At 45.5% G+C, this 17,502-nt stretch overlaps 1 protein-coding gene and 1 long non-coding RNA gene across 4 annotated transcripts in view; one reads left to right on the top strand and one right to left on the bottom strand.

Annotated features, from left to right (window-relative positions):
- PROSER2 (proline and serine rich 2) overlaps positions 1-17,502 on the top strand; it is a 45,248-nt gene that overhangs the window by 10,644 nt on the left and 17,102 nt on the right. For all 3 annotated transcript variants that reach the window (XM_058681920.1, XM_058681919.1, XM_058681921.1), the window contains exon 2: positions 10,410-10,626. In XM_058681920.1, coding sequence (XP_058537903.1) covers positions 10,489-10,626 — 138 coding nt within the window. In that variant the 5' untranslated portion in view covers positions 10,410-10,488. The remainder of the gene's footprint in view (positions 1-10,409; positions 10,627-17,502) is intronic.
- Positions 7,162-17,502, bottom strand: part of LOC131483598 (uncharacterized) — a 36,339-nt gene continuing 25,998 nt past the window's right edge. Inside the window, exon 4 of the long non-coding RNA XR_009247796.1 lies at positions 7,162-7,442. This is a non-coding gene — a long non-coding RNA (uncharacterized LOC131483598). The remainder of the gene's footprint in view (positions 7,443-17,502) is intronic.

Genomic DNA, 17,502 nt, shown 5'->3' with positions numbered 1-17,502 from the left:
AGTCTCTATTTTGTGGCAAACGTTTTCCAAAGTCCTGTGGTTACACTGAAAAAGAGAGAGGGAGAGAGCGAGCGAGCTTTGCTCACGACGCTCTTGTAGTCTAATCGAAGAAAAAAGAATTCCCTGCACAGCGAAACCGGATGTGATCTGACGCATCAGAGCGACCAAGAGATAGCAAGATGTCGTCAACGAGAGGTGAAATACAAGCAGTGGGTCCTGAAGGAGCCGGTGGGGAGGCCAGTGATGAGCAGCAGCAGGAAGCAGGGTTTGAGAAGGTCTGGTTGCGTTTCTGAGCGAGGCTTTGGAGGAGAGCAACAGGGGAGCCCGTCAAAAGCTGGCTCAAGCCTGCCCAGAACATTACGCGGACCAGGCAGATAAAATGCTTCTATTGTAGAAAACAGGGTGGACGAGACCAGGTTGGGCCGGGGCTGGAGGCGCCGTAAGCCCCGTGTTACAGACAGGTGGGTCCCTTGGCAGTACAGATCGGGAAGCCGAAAACCTCCGAGCTCTGGCGGGCCTGTGGTGGGAGAAGTAATCCTGGGTTTTAGAAGGCTTGTTTCGGTCCTTACAACTCACTGGCGAAGGCTGTCCTGCGTGTTTTATTTTTAACAAGGATATTGAGAGTCGACAACTCGAAAGAGGATGTGCGGCACCAGCAACGGCTCCACGCGGCGTCTCCGTGTGCGTCTGCGCGGGCGCGGCGCCGGGCGCAAGGCGGAAGCGGAGCTGTTCTCAGAGACCCCCACGTGCTGCGATACCCGCCGTGAAGTCATTTTTAGGGAGTCAGCCTGGTACATTATTTTTAGGGGAGAAATGAAAGGGTTCGTTTAGTCTAAGAATTTCTGTTAAAGCCCTAATTAAGTTGAATAATAGAAAAGAGAATATCTGTATTCAGTTTCTGTCCCACTTCTGGATTGGGTTAATAAAACAATAGAGGGAGCGCCTGGGTGGCTCAGTCAGTGGACTGTGCAACTCTTGATCCCAGGGCTGTAAGTGTGAGCTCCACTTTGGATGTAGAGATTACTTAAAAATGAAATCTTAAAAAAAAAAAAAAAAAAAAAAAAAAAGCAAAGGGGCCCCTGCGTGGCTCAGTTGGTTAAGCATCTGGCTCTTGATTTCAGCTCAGGTCATGATCTCACGCATGGTTCCTGGAATCAAGCCGTGAGTCAGGCTCTGCACTTGACAGCATGGGGCCTGCTTGGGATTCTCTCTTTCTCTCCCTCTCTCTCTCTCTCTCTGCCCCTCACCTGAGCTTGTTCTCTTTTTCTTTCAAAATAAATAAACTCAAAAAAAAGTAAAGAGTCGGTATCATTCATAGCTTCATCTTCTAGTTAATATCTTGTTATAAAAAACTCATTTTTAACACACACTATTTACATAAAAGTAGGAATAAAGGCAGAACCAGATAGGAATGAAAAAAGTAGGACTCCTGCCTTTTTTGTTTGAGTAAATCAGAGCGAAGTGCCGATCATCTCCTTTTGTGTTCAGATGAATGAATGTTGTGCAGAGCTACTAGCATTAAGGCCAACAATGGCTATTTTGTGTTTACTGATTATTTCATCTAGGAGTGTGTACATTCCAGTAAAAATGGCTGTTCTCTTTATTTTCACCCACTGCTTACCCATATGAAAAAGCCCATTCATGATAATGAGCTGTGGTGACTCAGAAACAGTTCCCACTGTGAAACTCGTTCATTTTTAATGTTCTTGAAGGTCAGAACCTCCCCCCATACCTTTGAAAGCAGCTTGGCTTTTAAATCATCATATTGAGATTTCTTGGGAGAGAGCTTTAAAGATAATTACTTTCCTAAGATTGTTTTCCTACATTTTGGAACAAGTCTTTACAGAATTCCTGTGAGTGGAAGTAGGGGGACTGAGCTGACGGACTCAGTGTGGAGAGTGATTCTGCCCGTTACTCATAGGTGTGCACACTGACCCTCCCTCCTGCACAGCCTGACGTGGGAAGGGGGCTGTCTCTAGGATTATTTCTATCCCTTTCCCAGCTAAGCTGTGCTTCTGCTGGCTGAATCTTAGCACTGTTGGTAGGTGGCATCTAGACAGAGGGAGGGTCTGAACCACAGGTCCGTGGGGTTCAGCATCCTAGGACACAATCCGGGTCTTTTCTTTTATGAAGAGTTTACCCTGGTAAAGAGTGGGGGCAGTTCTCTTTTTTAGAAAGTGTCACAAAGGCACACTGAGCAAAATTAGTTCCACATCACTCGGTTAAGATGGATAGTTTTTCCATTCATGTTCAGCACTAACAAAGGCAGCGATCACCCTTGTGGTTTTGTGTAGCCTGTCTGGAGGGCACCTGAGTCTTTCTTGTAAGGTGTGATTCCCTTCCCCCACCTAGTGGGTATAAAGCCGAATAGTTGAAGGTGAGGGAACTTCATATATTTGTTCCAGCTTCGATTCTTCGGTAAACTGGATCAAATCAACCTTTCCGTGGTTAATTTCGAGCTAAATTGTAATCCAAGAAAAGTTTATCTTAAGTGGTTTCTCCTTCCTTTGAAAGCACTTCCCTCCTGCATTGCCTTGTTGTTTCTAGACTACACAGGTCTCTCTTCTTCCGTCATTAAGTCGGAACCCATCTGTCCCGCATCGTTTCCTTAGATGCCGGACCTTTCACACGTTTCCCAGGTGACCCAATGATCTGATGAATCATTCCTCTCCAAACTTCCAGGTCATCTTCCTTTTCTGTTTCTCCAGCAGTAGGAGTGAGGTACAAGCAGGTGTATACTCTAGGACAGTCATGTGCCCACCTGTCCCTGCCACTGGCCTGTGTCCCTGGGTATGGGTGTAAAATACAGTGTTTTGTGTGTGGGTGGGAAATTTATGTAAATGGAATTGTGCTAAGAATCTGATTATAACGTTTCACTGAATACATTTCAAGACTTATCCCTGCCACTGTCCAGTTGATTGCTTCTGACTGGTATACAGTATTGCATAGGAAAAGCGTCTACCAGGGTTTGATTATTCTTGGAGTCCCTAGTGGGCGACGAATCTAGATTCCCACCGGCTCTACTCCACAGCAAGCAAAGTTCTCCTGTATTCCTGGAGAATTCCCACGGCGTAGACTGAGCAGTGGGATTTTTGGATCATAGGACGTAGTTTCACTAATGAAGCACTGCCAGACGGCTCCATGGAGGGGTGGTATTAATTTCACAGTCCCCAACCGTGGGACATGAAGGTTCCTGTTGCCCCACATTCTTGCTGGTATTTGCTATTTTTTAGTTACCTAATTTTTGCCAATCCAGTAGGTATAAAATAATGGCATATGGTAGTTTCAATAGTTAATAGTTTTAACTTCTAATTCTTTCGTTCACCAGTAACATTAAACATCTTTCACTTCTTAGTCACTTGGATTTCTTCTCTGTGAACTGCTTAATCATATTCCTTTTTTATTTTTTTCCTGATGAGTTTCCTGTCTTGTTACTGTTGGTTCACAAGAATATTTTGTATATTCTAGCTATCAGTTCCTTTTATGAGACGGTAAACCGTCGTCTACCAGCCTGCCTCTTTTCTGTTAGCATTGCTTACAGTGTCTTTCATTTTTATGTAGATAGATTCATTGCAATTGCAATTTTCACCTGAGGATTTGTGTTTTCTGAGTCCTCATGAATAGAAATATCAACGGAGCAGATTAGGAAATTCAGAAATAGAACCTACCATGTAAACATTTAGAAATAACATTTAGTATTTCAAAACAGTGGAAAAGATGCATTTTTCAACTCATGGCATTTGAGTAACTGCATAACTGTGGGGAAATAGAGCTCTCCTTCACACTTCACACCATGTAAATTCAAGTTGGATCCAATCTTTAAATATGAAAAGTGAAACCATAAAAATGCTAGATAGAACATATAGGAAGTGTTTTATTGACATCCTTAGAATAGGAAAGGCCTTTCTAAGTCTGCAAAACCCATGAGGTATAAACCAAAAGATTGATGAATACAACTTTATAAAAATAAAAACTCTCCAAGTTAAAGTACAAATTAAGAAATTTAGGAGTCTTCTGGTTGTTCGTGGCTCTTTGTTCTTCCGAATACATTCTTTCTCCTTTTTTTAAGTCTCTAAAAAATTAGAAAACCAGCCTGTTGGATTTCTCTAAGAATAGCTCTGTTGTGATTTTGATTATTCTATTAGCTGCACTGTCCAATAGAACTTTCTAGGATGATGGAAATTTTCCAGTAATTATTGCTTGACATACAGCTAGTGCAGCTGAGGGACTGAATATTTTAATTTAATTTTAATTAATTTAAATTTAGGGGCTCCTGGGTGGCTCAGTCAGTCGAGCATCCGACTCTCGATTTTGGCTCGGGTCATGATCCCAGGATTGTGGGATCGAGCCCCACGTGGGGCTCCGTGCTGAGTGGAGCCTACTTGAGATTCTCTGTCCCCCTCTGCCCTTCCCCCACTTGCACTCGGTCTCTCTCTCTTTCTCTCTCTAAAAAAACAACAAAACAAAACATTACTTTAAATTTAAATAACCACGTATGACCAGAGTTCATTGGACAACCCACATCTATAGCTTCAGTGCAATTCAATTTTAGGAGAACAGCTCATTTTTATGGTATTGACTCTTTTAGTCCTGAATGTGGTTATCTCTTTGTTAGTTCCTTACTGACTTTCAATAATATTTTATTATTTTTTCCAAAAAAGTTTGCACATTTTTTGTTAAATTTATTTTTTGTTGTTACACCTATTTCTAAGTAATATATATATACACACATATATACTTTATGCAATTTTGTTTTATATTACTATTTTTTATTTTATGTTATTTTAAATGTTTTTTTAGTTATTGTTTCTGGCTAGCATATAGAAATTGACTTTATTATATATTAATTTATATCTAGTGACTTTGTAAAACACACTTGTTGATGCTAATAATTTATGAGATTTTTGGAGTTTTCTACAAATACCATAATTACCTGTAAATACTGACATTTTTGTTTCTTCCTTTTTTATCCTTATGCATTTTTTTTTCTTGCCTTATAGGTGGGGTAGTACTTAAAATACACTATGCAGTAGAGGACAGCAGTGGTAATAATGGGAATGGTTTTAATGTTTTGTCATTAAGAGTGATGTTCGCTGTAGTTTTTGTCATTAAGTGTGATGTCTGCTGTAGTTGTTTATAGATACCTTAAATTTGGGTTAAAAGAAGTTCTCCCCTCATCCTTTGTGACGTTTATAAAAAATTATGCCTAATATTAAATTTGTCCAACACTTTAGCTATGCTAAATCTTCTGTTTACCCCCATCCACTTGAATTTTTAAATTGCTATGAATTTTTTTTCTTTAAAAAAAAAGAGTTCAATTTGGTTCTTTTTTAAATTACCCTGGTCATTTTGTATGATGGGACAGTTTCCTTCTGCCAGGAAGAGAGGGTCCTCGGAGGTATTTTCATACCGCATTCCGCATCTGAAAACCATTTCAACGGGCCAACCAGGCTATCTCACCCAGCAGACCCTGGAAATGCGGGTTTCTCCATGGGGCTTTGCTTACCTTCTCTCGCCGCCTCGTAGCTAATCAGTAGGCTTCTCCTAGTCCTAAAAGCAAAACAAAATAGGTAAACAAAACCAATGAGTCAAAATACCTTTCTCCAACCCAGTAGTTCCTGTAGCTACTGCCTTTTTGTCCTTCCTGTCACACCTCAACTTTTTAAATTTTAATTCCAGGTAGTTCACATACAGTGTTATATTAGTTTCAGGTGTATGATACAGTGATTCAGCACTTCCTGTACTTGGCTCTCATCACAACAAGTGCACTCCTTAATCCCCATCACCTATTTCACCCACCCCCGCTCCGGACATCACACCCCAGCTTCTAAAACAATTCACCATGCACCCCACTCCTCCGTCCCCGCGTTGGTCTGCTGTCGTGTGCTTTCCGCTCGACTGTCTCTGTACTGCTAGCTCTTTATAAGGTCACCTTGGTTGGTGAGTTCAGTGGACAGTTTTTGGTCCTTAGTCTGTTTCGCATTTTGGCGGCCACGGTTCACTTCTCTTTTTGTTCTTGAACTGTACTCCCGCCCTGCCTGTTAGTCATGAAAATTTCAAAATCCCTTCCCTTTAATCTCTCACGTTTTTCTGTTCCAGCCTTATGGCCAGAGCAGTTTCAAAGTCTTTATATCATCTCTTAGGTGAACTAGGAAAATAACTTGATAACTGCTTTTATTGCCCCTGAAATAGATTATTTATTGGATCGTGAGTATATGCAGCATTCAAAACAGAAAAAAATACACATGCTCAGGCTTTACCCTCACAAATACGTTCAGTAGGTCTAGGTCAGATACCTCGCTGAATTAAAAACCAGTGCCTGTATCAGGTTCCTCTGTGGAAAAGGTGACTCTTACCCATCAATTTGTTGTCTGCTCACTGTGAAGTAGGAAAATAGCAAACATCTAAAGAATATGCTTAGGCCAGAGAGGAAGGTAGGCCTCAAATTGAAGCATGTATTGATTGGTAGGGAGAAAACTTGAATTATGAAGCCTTTTTGGGAATGGGTTAAAGTTGATTGCTTTTAGGAGAATGGTCAAAGTGCTGTTCCAGGATTAATCCTGTGAGAACACAGCAATAGCACAGGGAAGAAGGGAGATCGAGAAGCTAGGACAGCAGTTAGCTGGCTTTGCCATCACGTGGGCACCAGGGAAACTGGTCCCAAACTTGGTGGTGGGACTAGAAAAGGGGTGGATCCATCTGAAGAAGTACAGGAGGGCTGGCTGCTGGTTGATGGCGAGTGGTGGGGAGGGGCAGGCCTCAGGGACATCTCCCAAGCTGGGTGTATGTGCCACAGCCAAAAGTCACCACGTCTGTGGATGGGCTTTGACTGGCATCATTCATCTTTGGAGGTTGGGGTGCTTTCGGACGCATGATGGAAAGACCTAGCTCCTGAGGCTGTTCTGTACACCTGACTGTAGCTATTTGGAACCGAGATGGGGCGGGGTGACGGTGAAGGTGGGCTTCATGCTTGATGCCTCCAGGTCATTGTAGGTCTTTCTGGAATACGTGGGGAAGATGAAGAAGAGGAGCTGCCTTCCTCCCTTGTCTCCAGTGCACTCACCGGAGGGTGTTCACTTGCCTAAGTTCCACAGCCCCACCAGCCCCACCAGGTCCCGCAACCCCAAATGGCCCCTGTCCTCCCCACCCGCAATGCTTGGCAGATGGAGATTTACTAAGACTGTAGATCAGTTGTGGCCCTGACCTCCTTCTCTCTGCTCAACTGATATACTAGACCTCTCCAGAGAAGGACGTAACTAGTAAATAATGAGAGATAAGCGCAGGAGGTATGAGAGAATAAACAGGAAATGAGCACACGTGTCTCAAATTCCTGCTCCTGTGGTGTTGGGCCTGTCGGGACTTCTCAGCAAGGCTGGTTCTGCTCCTCTGGTAGAAGCTTCTTCATCTGTGGGGTCTCTTAGTCTCCCTTGTTGTGAAGTACGCTGTTTGCAAGCCCAGAGTGAACCCATGGTTGGACAAGGAGGCTAAATATTTTAGGGTGGTAATGACCATCCCGGACTCCTAGCTGTGGTCACTCCCGTCAAACCTGTCTGCCCTGTGTGGCGTGCTGCTTCTCTCCTTCCATCCCCTTTCCAGGCCAGACTGGAGAAGGAGAGAGGGCTGCTTCTTTGCCCTTCCTCTTCAGAAAACTTAGCTCTCTCCACCACGGGCCGCCATGGATTTCATATTTCAGTTGCTAGGGAACTAGGACCAGGGAGCCCCTCGTTCTTAATCCTTCGGAGACCACAGAAGATTGCCACATTGAGCCTGTGAAGGACATCAGACCAGGGTTTTCACTCTCTCCCCGACAACCTCTGCCTTCCGGGGAACGCTGGTTAGCTTCCTCCTGTTCTTTCAAGACAGTAATTTGTCAAAGTCTCAAGGTTATAGTTTTACCATGTCAGAATAGCTTTTAAAAGTGTAGGAACACAAGAGAGAGGTCTGCTCTCGAGTGGCGTGCTAAGTTAGCACCCTCCGGCCATCCTGTGAGCGCCTCAGATGCTGCTCTTACTGCGCACAAGCATGGAATTCCAGACCTTTCCCCGTGGACGAGGCGATTCCACCCGGTTCCTGCCTCACGTGGGGCTGAATCAGCATCTCACTGGCCCATCTTGCATCCCCCTGTTGTGTCTGGGGAAGTTAGTGACCCACATCTCCCTCCTTTCCTTGGAGCATGACTTAACTGTAGTTCAGGAAGGAACTAGAGCAGTCAGTGGGTAGGAATGTGCAGATCAGAAAGAATCGAAGCATCCGCGGGTCTTCTCGCATCTCCTGCCCACCTCACCCAGGCCCTGGCTACTCACGGTCCCAGCGATGGGGAATGTTACTGGCTGTGTGGACAGTTTAGATAAAGTCTGTGTATTGTTGAGGCTTGCTTACTATTAAAAAATTTTTAAACTTTTAACGTTTTCTTCAGTCTTTTTGTTTTAACATTTTGGAATAATGGCCAACTTTCAAAAAGTACATATATGCCCAGAATCTTCTGTTCCCTAGCCTTGCTCTTAAATTGCCAGTTGAGTTGGGCTGATTCACCTGAAGAATGAAGAGAAACCAAGAGGACTAGTTCCATTTTTGAGCTCTTCTAACACCTTTGGGATTTCCCTAAAAGATCTCACAGTAATTTTTGAAGTGTTTTTAGTTTTTTAAATGTTTATTTATTTTTGAGAGAGAGAGTGAGCAGGGGAAGGGCAGAGAGAGTGGGGCACACAGAATCTGAAGCAGGCTCCAGGCTCTAAGCTGTCAGCACAGAACCTGATGCGGGGCTCAAACCCACAAACTGCAACATCATGACCTGAGCCAAAGTTGGACGCTTAACTGACTGAGCCACCTAGGTGCCCCGTAATTTTTGAAGTCTTAAGTGACAAAGTCCACCTAAAGGTGTTCAGTACTGATTGAGCTTTCTCCACAGATGTTCATGTTTCTATTAAAAATGAACACACACGCAAGCGTGCGCGCACACACACACAGTTGTGCTGATGGATCTCTGAGCTCACGTACCCCTCAGTATTCTTAAAGGGGCTTGTGAGGCCACCTGGCAGTATTTTCAGTTTAGGAAGGAAGAACGTGGGCTTGTATCTCTCCACTTGCCATAAGCCTCCACAAGAGGCTTACTCCCTTATTCCCTATTAATCTTGTTTGGTCTTCTAGAAGGTTTTGTTGAACTCAATTGTCCATTGTTCAGAGACTGAGCTGAATTTCCTGCTAAAAGAGTCAGAGTATGAAACTAAGGGGCTGATAGGGGGAATTTCAATGTCTTTGTTCCTGAAAGTAAAAATATGAACTTCCTTGTTGTGTTAACTTAAGGTACTTTAGTATCTTATGTAGAAATTGCAAGAGCATCACAGCCTCCAGAGAGTCTAGAATCTCAGAGATGTCACCAGACTTCCTTTCACAACTTCCTAACTCTTGTCACTCTGCTCAACTCTGAACTGCAGTGAAGCTGGAAAGGAACCATAATTTTGTGGTGTCTGTGGTAGAAAAGACTAGAATCAATAATCAGCACAGGGAAATCCTGAATCTGAGTGTGAAGGTGCATGAAGGTGCTGGCCCTAGGTATAAAGGAGGGGCTCAGAACATTACTCTATCAATTTCCAGCACCAAAGTCATTGTTAGTGCATCCATCGATCTTTTCCTTAAAAAGGATTCTCTTCCTGGCTCTCTGCCCCTCCCCCACTTGTGCTCTGTCTCCCTCCCCTCCCCCCTCTCAAAAATAAACATTAAAAAAGTAAATAAATTGGGGTGCCTGGGTGGCTCAGTCGGTTGAGTGTCCGACTTCAGCTGAGGTCATGACTTCACAGTTCATGGGTTTGAGCCCCATGTCAGGCTCCGTGCTGACAGCTCAGAGCCTGGAGCCTGCTTTGGATTCTGTGTCTCCCTCCCTCTCTGCCCCTCCCAACTCATGCTCTGTCTCTCTGTCTCTCTCTAAAGCAACATAATAATTTTAAAATTTTTAATAAAAATAAAGTCTATTAAAAATGATTCTTACATCTTCCTAATGGAAAGGTATATAAAGGAGAAATGAAAATGAGCAAACAAAAATTAACTTAGGGGCTCATAATTCCCTTTGTGTTTTTAGAGTTTATTTATTTTGAGAGAGAGAGAGAGAGAGAGAGAGAGAGAGAGAGAGCAGGGGAGGGGCAGAGAGAGAGGGAGAGAATCCCAAGCAGGCTCCACGCTGTCAGCAAAGAGCCCGATGCGGGGCTCAAACTCACGACCCATGAGATCATGACCTGAGCCCAAGTCAAGAGCCCGATGCCTAACCAACTGAGCCACCCAGGCGCCCCTGATTCCCTTCGTCTTGATGGTCGAGGCTGCGAACCCGGATGACCGTGACCCACGCCCAGCCTTTCCTCTTGGGACTGAGGCCCGGGCCCCCTAACCCTGTCTGCCTGTGCTCCATTTCTCCACAGGTAGCTGCTGCTTCAGCATGGGACGCGGGCCCCTTCCCCACTCCCTGTGAGCGGCCCGGGGGCCCGGGGGTCCGCGGGGATGCCTGTTAGCCGCCAGCAGTCAGAGTCTTCGGAGATGGAGCCGGACGCGTCACCCGGCGGCAGGCTCGGCGACCTGAGCCGAGGGGGCAGCTTGGAGAGCGGAAGCAGCGGTTCCCGCTCCAGGAGTGTCACGCTGGTGAGTGACCGTTGGCTCCGCCGCGGCGGCCGGCTGATTCTGTGCCGGCCCCCCGCCTCCCGGAGGCACGTCTCGGAGCATCCTCTTGGGTTCGCTAGCTCGGCGTCTCCGCATCCGTGCTCTGTCAGGTGGCATCTGATTCGTCATCGTCGTAGGGTCTGCATAGACGCCGAGCCTTGCTCGGCAGCCAGGCGGATCTCGCAGCGGTGGCCGGTGACCCGGCCGCCGAGAGGACCCTGCCCCGAAGGCCGTAGGACACCGGCGGGGGCCTGCTGCCGTTCAGCTCGCGGAGGGTTGAAAGGAGAGAAGCGCCTCACGGGGCAAAGCAAATTCACTTCGAAGCGGATTTTTACCTCTTTGCAAATACAAGTGCTTTTGTATCCATCTCTCTCAGGATCCAGGCCCTTACACAGCCTGAGAAAGCTTTGGGGACGTTCACAGAAAGGACATTTAGCTTTAAAGGTGACCCGTCTGCACCCCCTGCCCCTCAAGATACTCATGTTGCAGGAGAGAGATGTTTGTTTTCATAGAGGGAAGGACAGGAGCGAGTTAATGTTGGCCGCACTGTGAATGGTCTCTGTTTTTTATCTCAGGCCCTTCTAGTGGGAGCAGAACTTCCTTCAGCCCTAAAATTAACCCCAGTTGTGTTGAATATAAGACAGATTCATATGGTGTAGAGAGCAGTTAATAGTAATGATAGAATTTATAGACTCCTACTTGTATGTTCTCTTAAACCATCACAGTAACGTGAAATGTTATCTGATTGCATTCACCAGAAGAAAAAATATAGTACAAATTACTCTCTGAATATCCAGGAAACTAGAAGTCCTTAATAATGGAGAAGTATGTAGAAATGACAGATGAACTTGGCAGTGATTAGCAGAGTGTATGCTCCAAAGTGTCACAAAGCAGCCTGCTTGGTAGATGGTGTTTCTTTTTTTTTTTTTAATATTAAAAAAATTCTTTTTCTTAATTTTTTTTATGTTTATTTATTTTTGAGAGGGAGAGAGACAGAGTGCATGCAGGGGAGGGGCAGAGAGAGAGAGGGGGACACAGAATCTGAAGCAGGTTCCAGGCTCCGAGCTGTCAGCACAGAGCCAGACATGGGGCTTGAACTCACAAACAGTGAGATCATGACCTGAGCTGAAGCCAGATGCTCAGCTGACTGAGCCACTCAGGCACCCCCATTTTTTTTTTTATTTTAAAGAGACAGAGTGCACAAGCTAGGGAGAGGGAGAGAGAAAATCTTAAGCAGTCTCCATGCTTAGCACAGAGCCCAACACGGGGCTCAATACCACGACCCAGGGATCATGACTTGAGCCAAAATCAAAAGTCAGACACTCAACCGACTAAGCCACCGGGTGCCCCTGTAGACGGTATTTCTAGGACTTGAGGTGGTGACTTAGGTCCTATAGTCTACGGGACCACCCGTGCCAGTGGTGATGGGAAACAGTGTAGAGTTTTCTCAGACGCCCCAAGGTAGCTAAAGAAATGGGTGTAGCATGTTAGCAGTCAGGGTATTTGAATTATTTTCTTGTTGAACTTGAGTCTCTTAGCGTGCTTCGTAGCATGGCCTCTTTTGTAGGAGAATGAAATAATAAAGAACCCCCCTCCATCTCCTCCTGGGAGAGACCACAATCCCACGCATGTCAAGTGCTCTGAATTTCAGAAAGGAAAGCTGCTGTGTTTCAATCTCTGTCCTGGTCACATAGGGTCACTCTTCCTGCTAACCAGTTAATGCCCTCTTTCATCAAGTCTTAAGGGTGGCTCACACTCACATGCTCCAAAGACATACAGGCCTCGAATGACCTCTATGTCCCATGAGGAGTGGCAGGAAATGACTTTGCTCCACCACCTTCTGTCTCTCTTGTGTGTGTGATTGACTGGCAGCTGGGGGCCACCTTCCAGGTGCACAGCCAACAGATAGGGGAACATGTCCTTCATTCCCAGCAGGTGATCTGGGTGGTGCATCATCACCCAGGCTTAGAAGGCTTAGAAGAAGATGAAAAAGGGCCTCCTGGAGGGATCACGGCTACCAGAGTACCCACATGGTGTCTGTACTGGAAGAAGCAAGTCTGTAAAGTGAACTCAGGAGTTTACAAGATACTGCCATAGAAACTACAACTTTCCATAGAACGTAGGTATAGGCAGACGGGACGTTAAGGTCTGTCATCTGGCAAATTGGGAGACTATGCGCCATGTTGACGCTTTGTCAGGATGTCATATACAGGAATACATCTTCAGGGATAAAAGCTCTTGTTTGAAGGGAGGTACTCTTAAGTGTCCCTATTAAGGGATACGATTAAGTATCAGTCCCAGAGTCACAAAGAGAAGTGACTTATTTTGAAGCCTTTTGTCATGGGTATTTATTTTATGTTCATTTTGAGAGAGAGAAAGAGAGAGTGAGCGCACAAGTTGGGGAGGGGAAGAGAGAAGGAGACAGAATCCCAAGCAGGCTTCACACTATCAGCACAGAGCCTGATGCGGGGCTCGAACCCACAAAGTGAGAGATCATGACCTGAGCCAAGATCAAGAGTCAGATGCTTAACTGACTGAGCCACCCATGCGCCCCTGCCATGGGCATTTTTAGTAATATAGTAGAAATATCACACGCCTGGGTGGCTCAGTCGGTTGAGCGTCCACCTTTGGCTCAGGTCATGATCTCACAGCTTGTGGGTTCAAGCCCCACGTCGGGCTCTGTGCTGACAGTTCAGAGCCTGAAGCCTACCTCTGCTTCTGTGTCTCTCTCTCGCTCTGCCCCTAGCCCACTCGCATTCTGTCTCTGTCTCTCTCAAAAATAAATAAACATCAAAAAAAAAAAAATATCATTAGATTCAAAATGTGGGAGAGACTATAAATCTCTTACATTTATAAGTATCAGGAGGTCAAGGTGGGGGAAGTGAGGACAACATTAACTACCTCTAATAAAGATTTATGAGCTGTCAGCATTGGCCTGCAAGGTTTTATGATGAGGTTGAATAGGCATCAGCAGGACATTTTCCAGTATACTTATAATTTCTCTCAAAAAAAAAAAATCCTTATGCATGTTTAAAGTTACTTTCTTTTTTACTAACCAGTCTGTATGCTAAAAATCAGCTCAGGATAGTAATAAACACAAGGGCATTAGAGACAAGCCCAAGTTCACATTCAACTTTGTCTCCTTTGTAACCTGGGATAAGTTATTCAGTGAATTTGTCCATTAGTTACTTTCTTCATTAGTTAAAAAGAGGGTGATGGGACAATAATTCTTTCCAAGGGACACCGTAAGGACGAACTGGCCAGCACGTAATCGGGCTTACTAACACCGCCTCTTTGGCAGGCGCCCTCGTAGCTTCCAGGCTGCATGTGATTCCGCTTCATCCTGCTGCCTCTTATTGGATTTGGTATCTCTGTCTCATTAGTAGTCTTCAGATTTTTTTCTTTGGGATGAGACTAAAGGGAAAACACCCCTTCCCCCAGCATCTCGCAAAGTTCCTAATTCTGGCAGTCTCCCCCTGGGGCATCGCTTTGAACTGAACTTAAAGAATGCCCGCCCTCCACAGTTCTTTTCAATCTGGTAATGTCCTGAAGCAGCACGGTGATGTGTCTGACGCATCTCTGCTCCCCCCAGTGCCCGTCACTATACCTAGTGGAGGATAATTGTGGGCACGGCGTGATAGGTTCTACTTTCAAGAAGTGCACAATTAAATTATATTCTTGGGTGCCTGGGTGGCTCAGTCAGTTAAGGGTTGGACTCTTGGTTTCGGCTCAGGTCATGATCTCATGGTTTGTGAGTTCAAGCCCTACATCGGGCTCTGTGCTGACAGCAGGAAGCCTGCTTGGGATTCTCTCTCTCTCTTTCTCTCTCTCTCTGCCCCTCCCCTGCTCTCTCTCACTCCCTCTCAAAATAAACTTAAAAAAATTAAATTGGGGCACCTGGGTGGCTCAGTCAGTTAAGCCTCTGACTCTTGGTTTCAGCTCAGGTCATGATCTCATGGTTTGTGAGTTCGAGCCCCTCATCGGGCTCTGTGCTGACAGCTCAGGGCCTGGAGCCTGCTTCAGATTCTGTGTCTCCCTGTCTCTCTGCCCTCCCCCGCTTGTGCTGTGTGTGTGTGTGTGTGTGTGTGTGTGTGTGTGTGTCTCTCTCTCTCTCTCAAAACTAAACGTTAAAAAAATTAAATTACATTCTCATGATATGGGCGTGACCACATAGTTCTGCCACATACCCCACTTGACTACCCATTTCTGCCTGTTGGTGGACACGTCCCAGTCCTGTTTCAGTGCCTTCTGTGTGGACCCCTGCCTGTTTTCAAGCACTTTCCCTTGTGGGAGATCATCGAGCCAACAGTAGTTGTCCTCAGTTGTTACCTCACATTTGTGCATTTGCCTTAGAACCAGCACCCTGAAAATTGTTTTTCAATTTTTAAGCATTTCTTTTTTTTTTTTCATTTTTTTATGTTTGTTTATATTTGAGAGAGACAGAGTGTGAGCAGTGGAGGGGCAGAGAAAGAGGGAGACGCAGAATCTGAAGCAGGCTCCAGGCTCGGAGCTGTCAGCACAGAGCCCAACATGGGGCTTGAACCCACGAAATGTGAGATCATGACCTGAGCCGAAGTCGGACACTTAACCGACTTAGCCACCCAGGCGCCCCTCATTTTTTTTTTTTTAAAGCGAGAGCATGAGCAGGGGAGAGGGGTAGAGGGAGAGGGAGAGAATCTCAAGCAGGCTCCACACTGTCAGCACAGAGCCTGACATGGGACACACTCCCACGACCCTGGGATCATGACCTGAGCTGAAATCAAGAGTTGGATGCTCAGCCAACTGAGCCACCCAGGCACCCTGGCATTTCACTTTAAATGGAACTGAAGTTTTCTAAACAACTGTGCAGCACTTGACTTTCACACAAAAGCAATATATTAGCAGCCAGCCCCTTTCACCAGAACCAGCTACACTATTAAAAAATTTGTGAACTTTTGGGGAGTCTAAATGTGGAAAGGAGCTATATGTGTTTATTCTAAGTCATCAGGTCAAAAAGACCTTAAAATGCTCATCTTTTTTAGAATGAGAATCAACCATGGTAGTTTCTCTGCTTGCTTAATCCCTGACCTCAAAAAGACTAGTAAGGACAGTGCTTTTAAGCCTCTAAGTTGTATGGTGTTAAATGCGCCTCTTGGAGGGCTGTTTAAATAAGAAATAACCTAGTTTCGATTTATAGAAGCATTTCTTTTGTAAGCAAGGATTATTTTTGAAAGAAGATAAAACATTAATGCCTGATGTTAGAGTATCCTAAAGTTTTCACACACTAGCTGAGGGGTTGCCTGGGGTATAACAAATCTCTACTCTTTAGAAACTTTCCTTCTGAGCCAGTGCAAGCTAGAAATTAAAGTAGCTGCTTAAATAGGATTGTTGTGGCTCCCCACACGGCCACCACCATGACCAGGGCCATTCCAAGAAGGCAAAGGATGTGGTCTTTATCGCCAAAGGGCTAGTTGTATTTGTATGTGTATTTTGTTTTTCTTGTAAGGAATTCTTCCTCTGAATGCTTTATTTAATGGAAGGCATAGCTAGAACAAGAACAAATTGGCCAAATCCTGAAATACTTGAGTAAGAGGCAATCTTTCGAATGTGTTTCTGTTTTGTTTTTTCCTTTGAAACTTCAGGATGGCCTCAGTGCAACACAAGGCAGCGCGTCTTTGCAAAGTTAAGTAAGGTGGTTCTGGAACTGGCTACCTCGGTAGGTGACACAGATCCAGAATAAAAATTTCAAGAAGAATTTGGAGACGTTCAGCAATGATGGCTGTTTAAGGGGACAGAGGAAGCTTTGGGTGTAGGGTTCCCTGTAGTCTTAACCCCGTCGGGCTGGCTCCTGGAGCATATGTCTCACAAAACTGCCCTGGGTGCCAGGGACAGAGGCTGCTTCCTGCTGCTGTGCTTGGGTGCCCCTTCTGTATGTGGTCCTGCAGCCGGCGGGCCTCCTGGAGCTCTCTCTAGGACGGAAGGTGACTGGCTGGTTGAACAGGGTGGGAAACTCTTAATACCCACAGCTCTTAAGAGACTTTTTAATGCACATATTTCTTTGAGGGCGGGCTGGAAACATCTCGAATTCCCAAGCATACCCCTTGTTCATTTTTATCTCCACCTTGGGCAAAAACAGTGATCCCGATTCACTCCTGGGTTTGTTTGGAGATTTACTACTCAGTGAACTGTCCTGAAACCCTCCCTTCTCCCTGAGCTAACACATGTTGTGGCCCTAGAGTCACATAACAAGTCTGTGATCAGACAGCATTTGCCAGCTCCTGATTACGCCCTTCCTTCTCCAAAAGCCTTTGATGCCTTTTGGCCTCACCCGATCTTCATGGAATAAGAAGGTAGAGCAGTGAACACTGTCTGCGTGGCTGGGACGGGTGAAGACAGGGTCAAGCACAGCGACTGGACACAGCAGGGGCTGGGTGATTTCAAGGAGAGGAAACAACAGAGGATAGAAAGGAGAGGCAGACTGGTCAGCAGTAACCCCATCTTCCTTGCCATTCTGGATCCTTAGCCTCGCTGAGCCCACAACTTGCTGGTCGAAGCAGCCATTTTACGACAAAGCTTGCATAGCTTTTATAAAAGTTAAGTTCAGTAAACGTTTAATAAATGGCTGCTGCGTACAGGAGCACAGCGCGGTTGAGGAGTACGACACGGTTTTCATCTTTTCGGAAACTCGCAATTCAGCGGCAAGTGTGAAGTCCTGGGACAGCGTGACGGGTTTCGGAAGGGATCTGGGAGGGCACACGATACCAGGCACGCGAGGCGGGTCCGTCCTATTGGAACTTCTTTATAATACTGCCTCTTGAAGGAAGCTTAAGGCCGCCAGGGAGCCCAGCTGTAATCCTTCGAAGCCATGGTTCTTTAGAT

The sequence above is a fragment of the Neofelis nebulosa genome, chromosome 8 (assembly GCF_028018385.1).
Source record: "Neofelis nebulosa isolate mNeoNeb1 chromosome 8, mNeoNeb1.pri, whole genome shotgun sequence".
Taxonomy (NCBI): Eukaryota; Metazoa; Chordata; class Mammalia; order Carnivora; family Felidae; genus Neofelis; species Neofelis nebulosa.
Note: the sequence above shows the minus strand (reverse complement) of the source record. Positions and strands in the feature narration are given on the sequence as shown.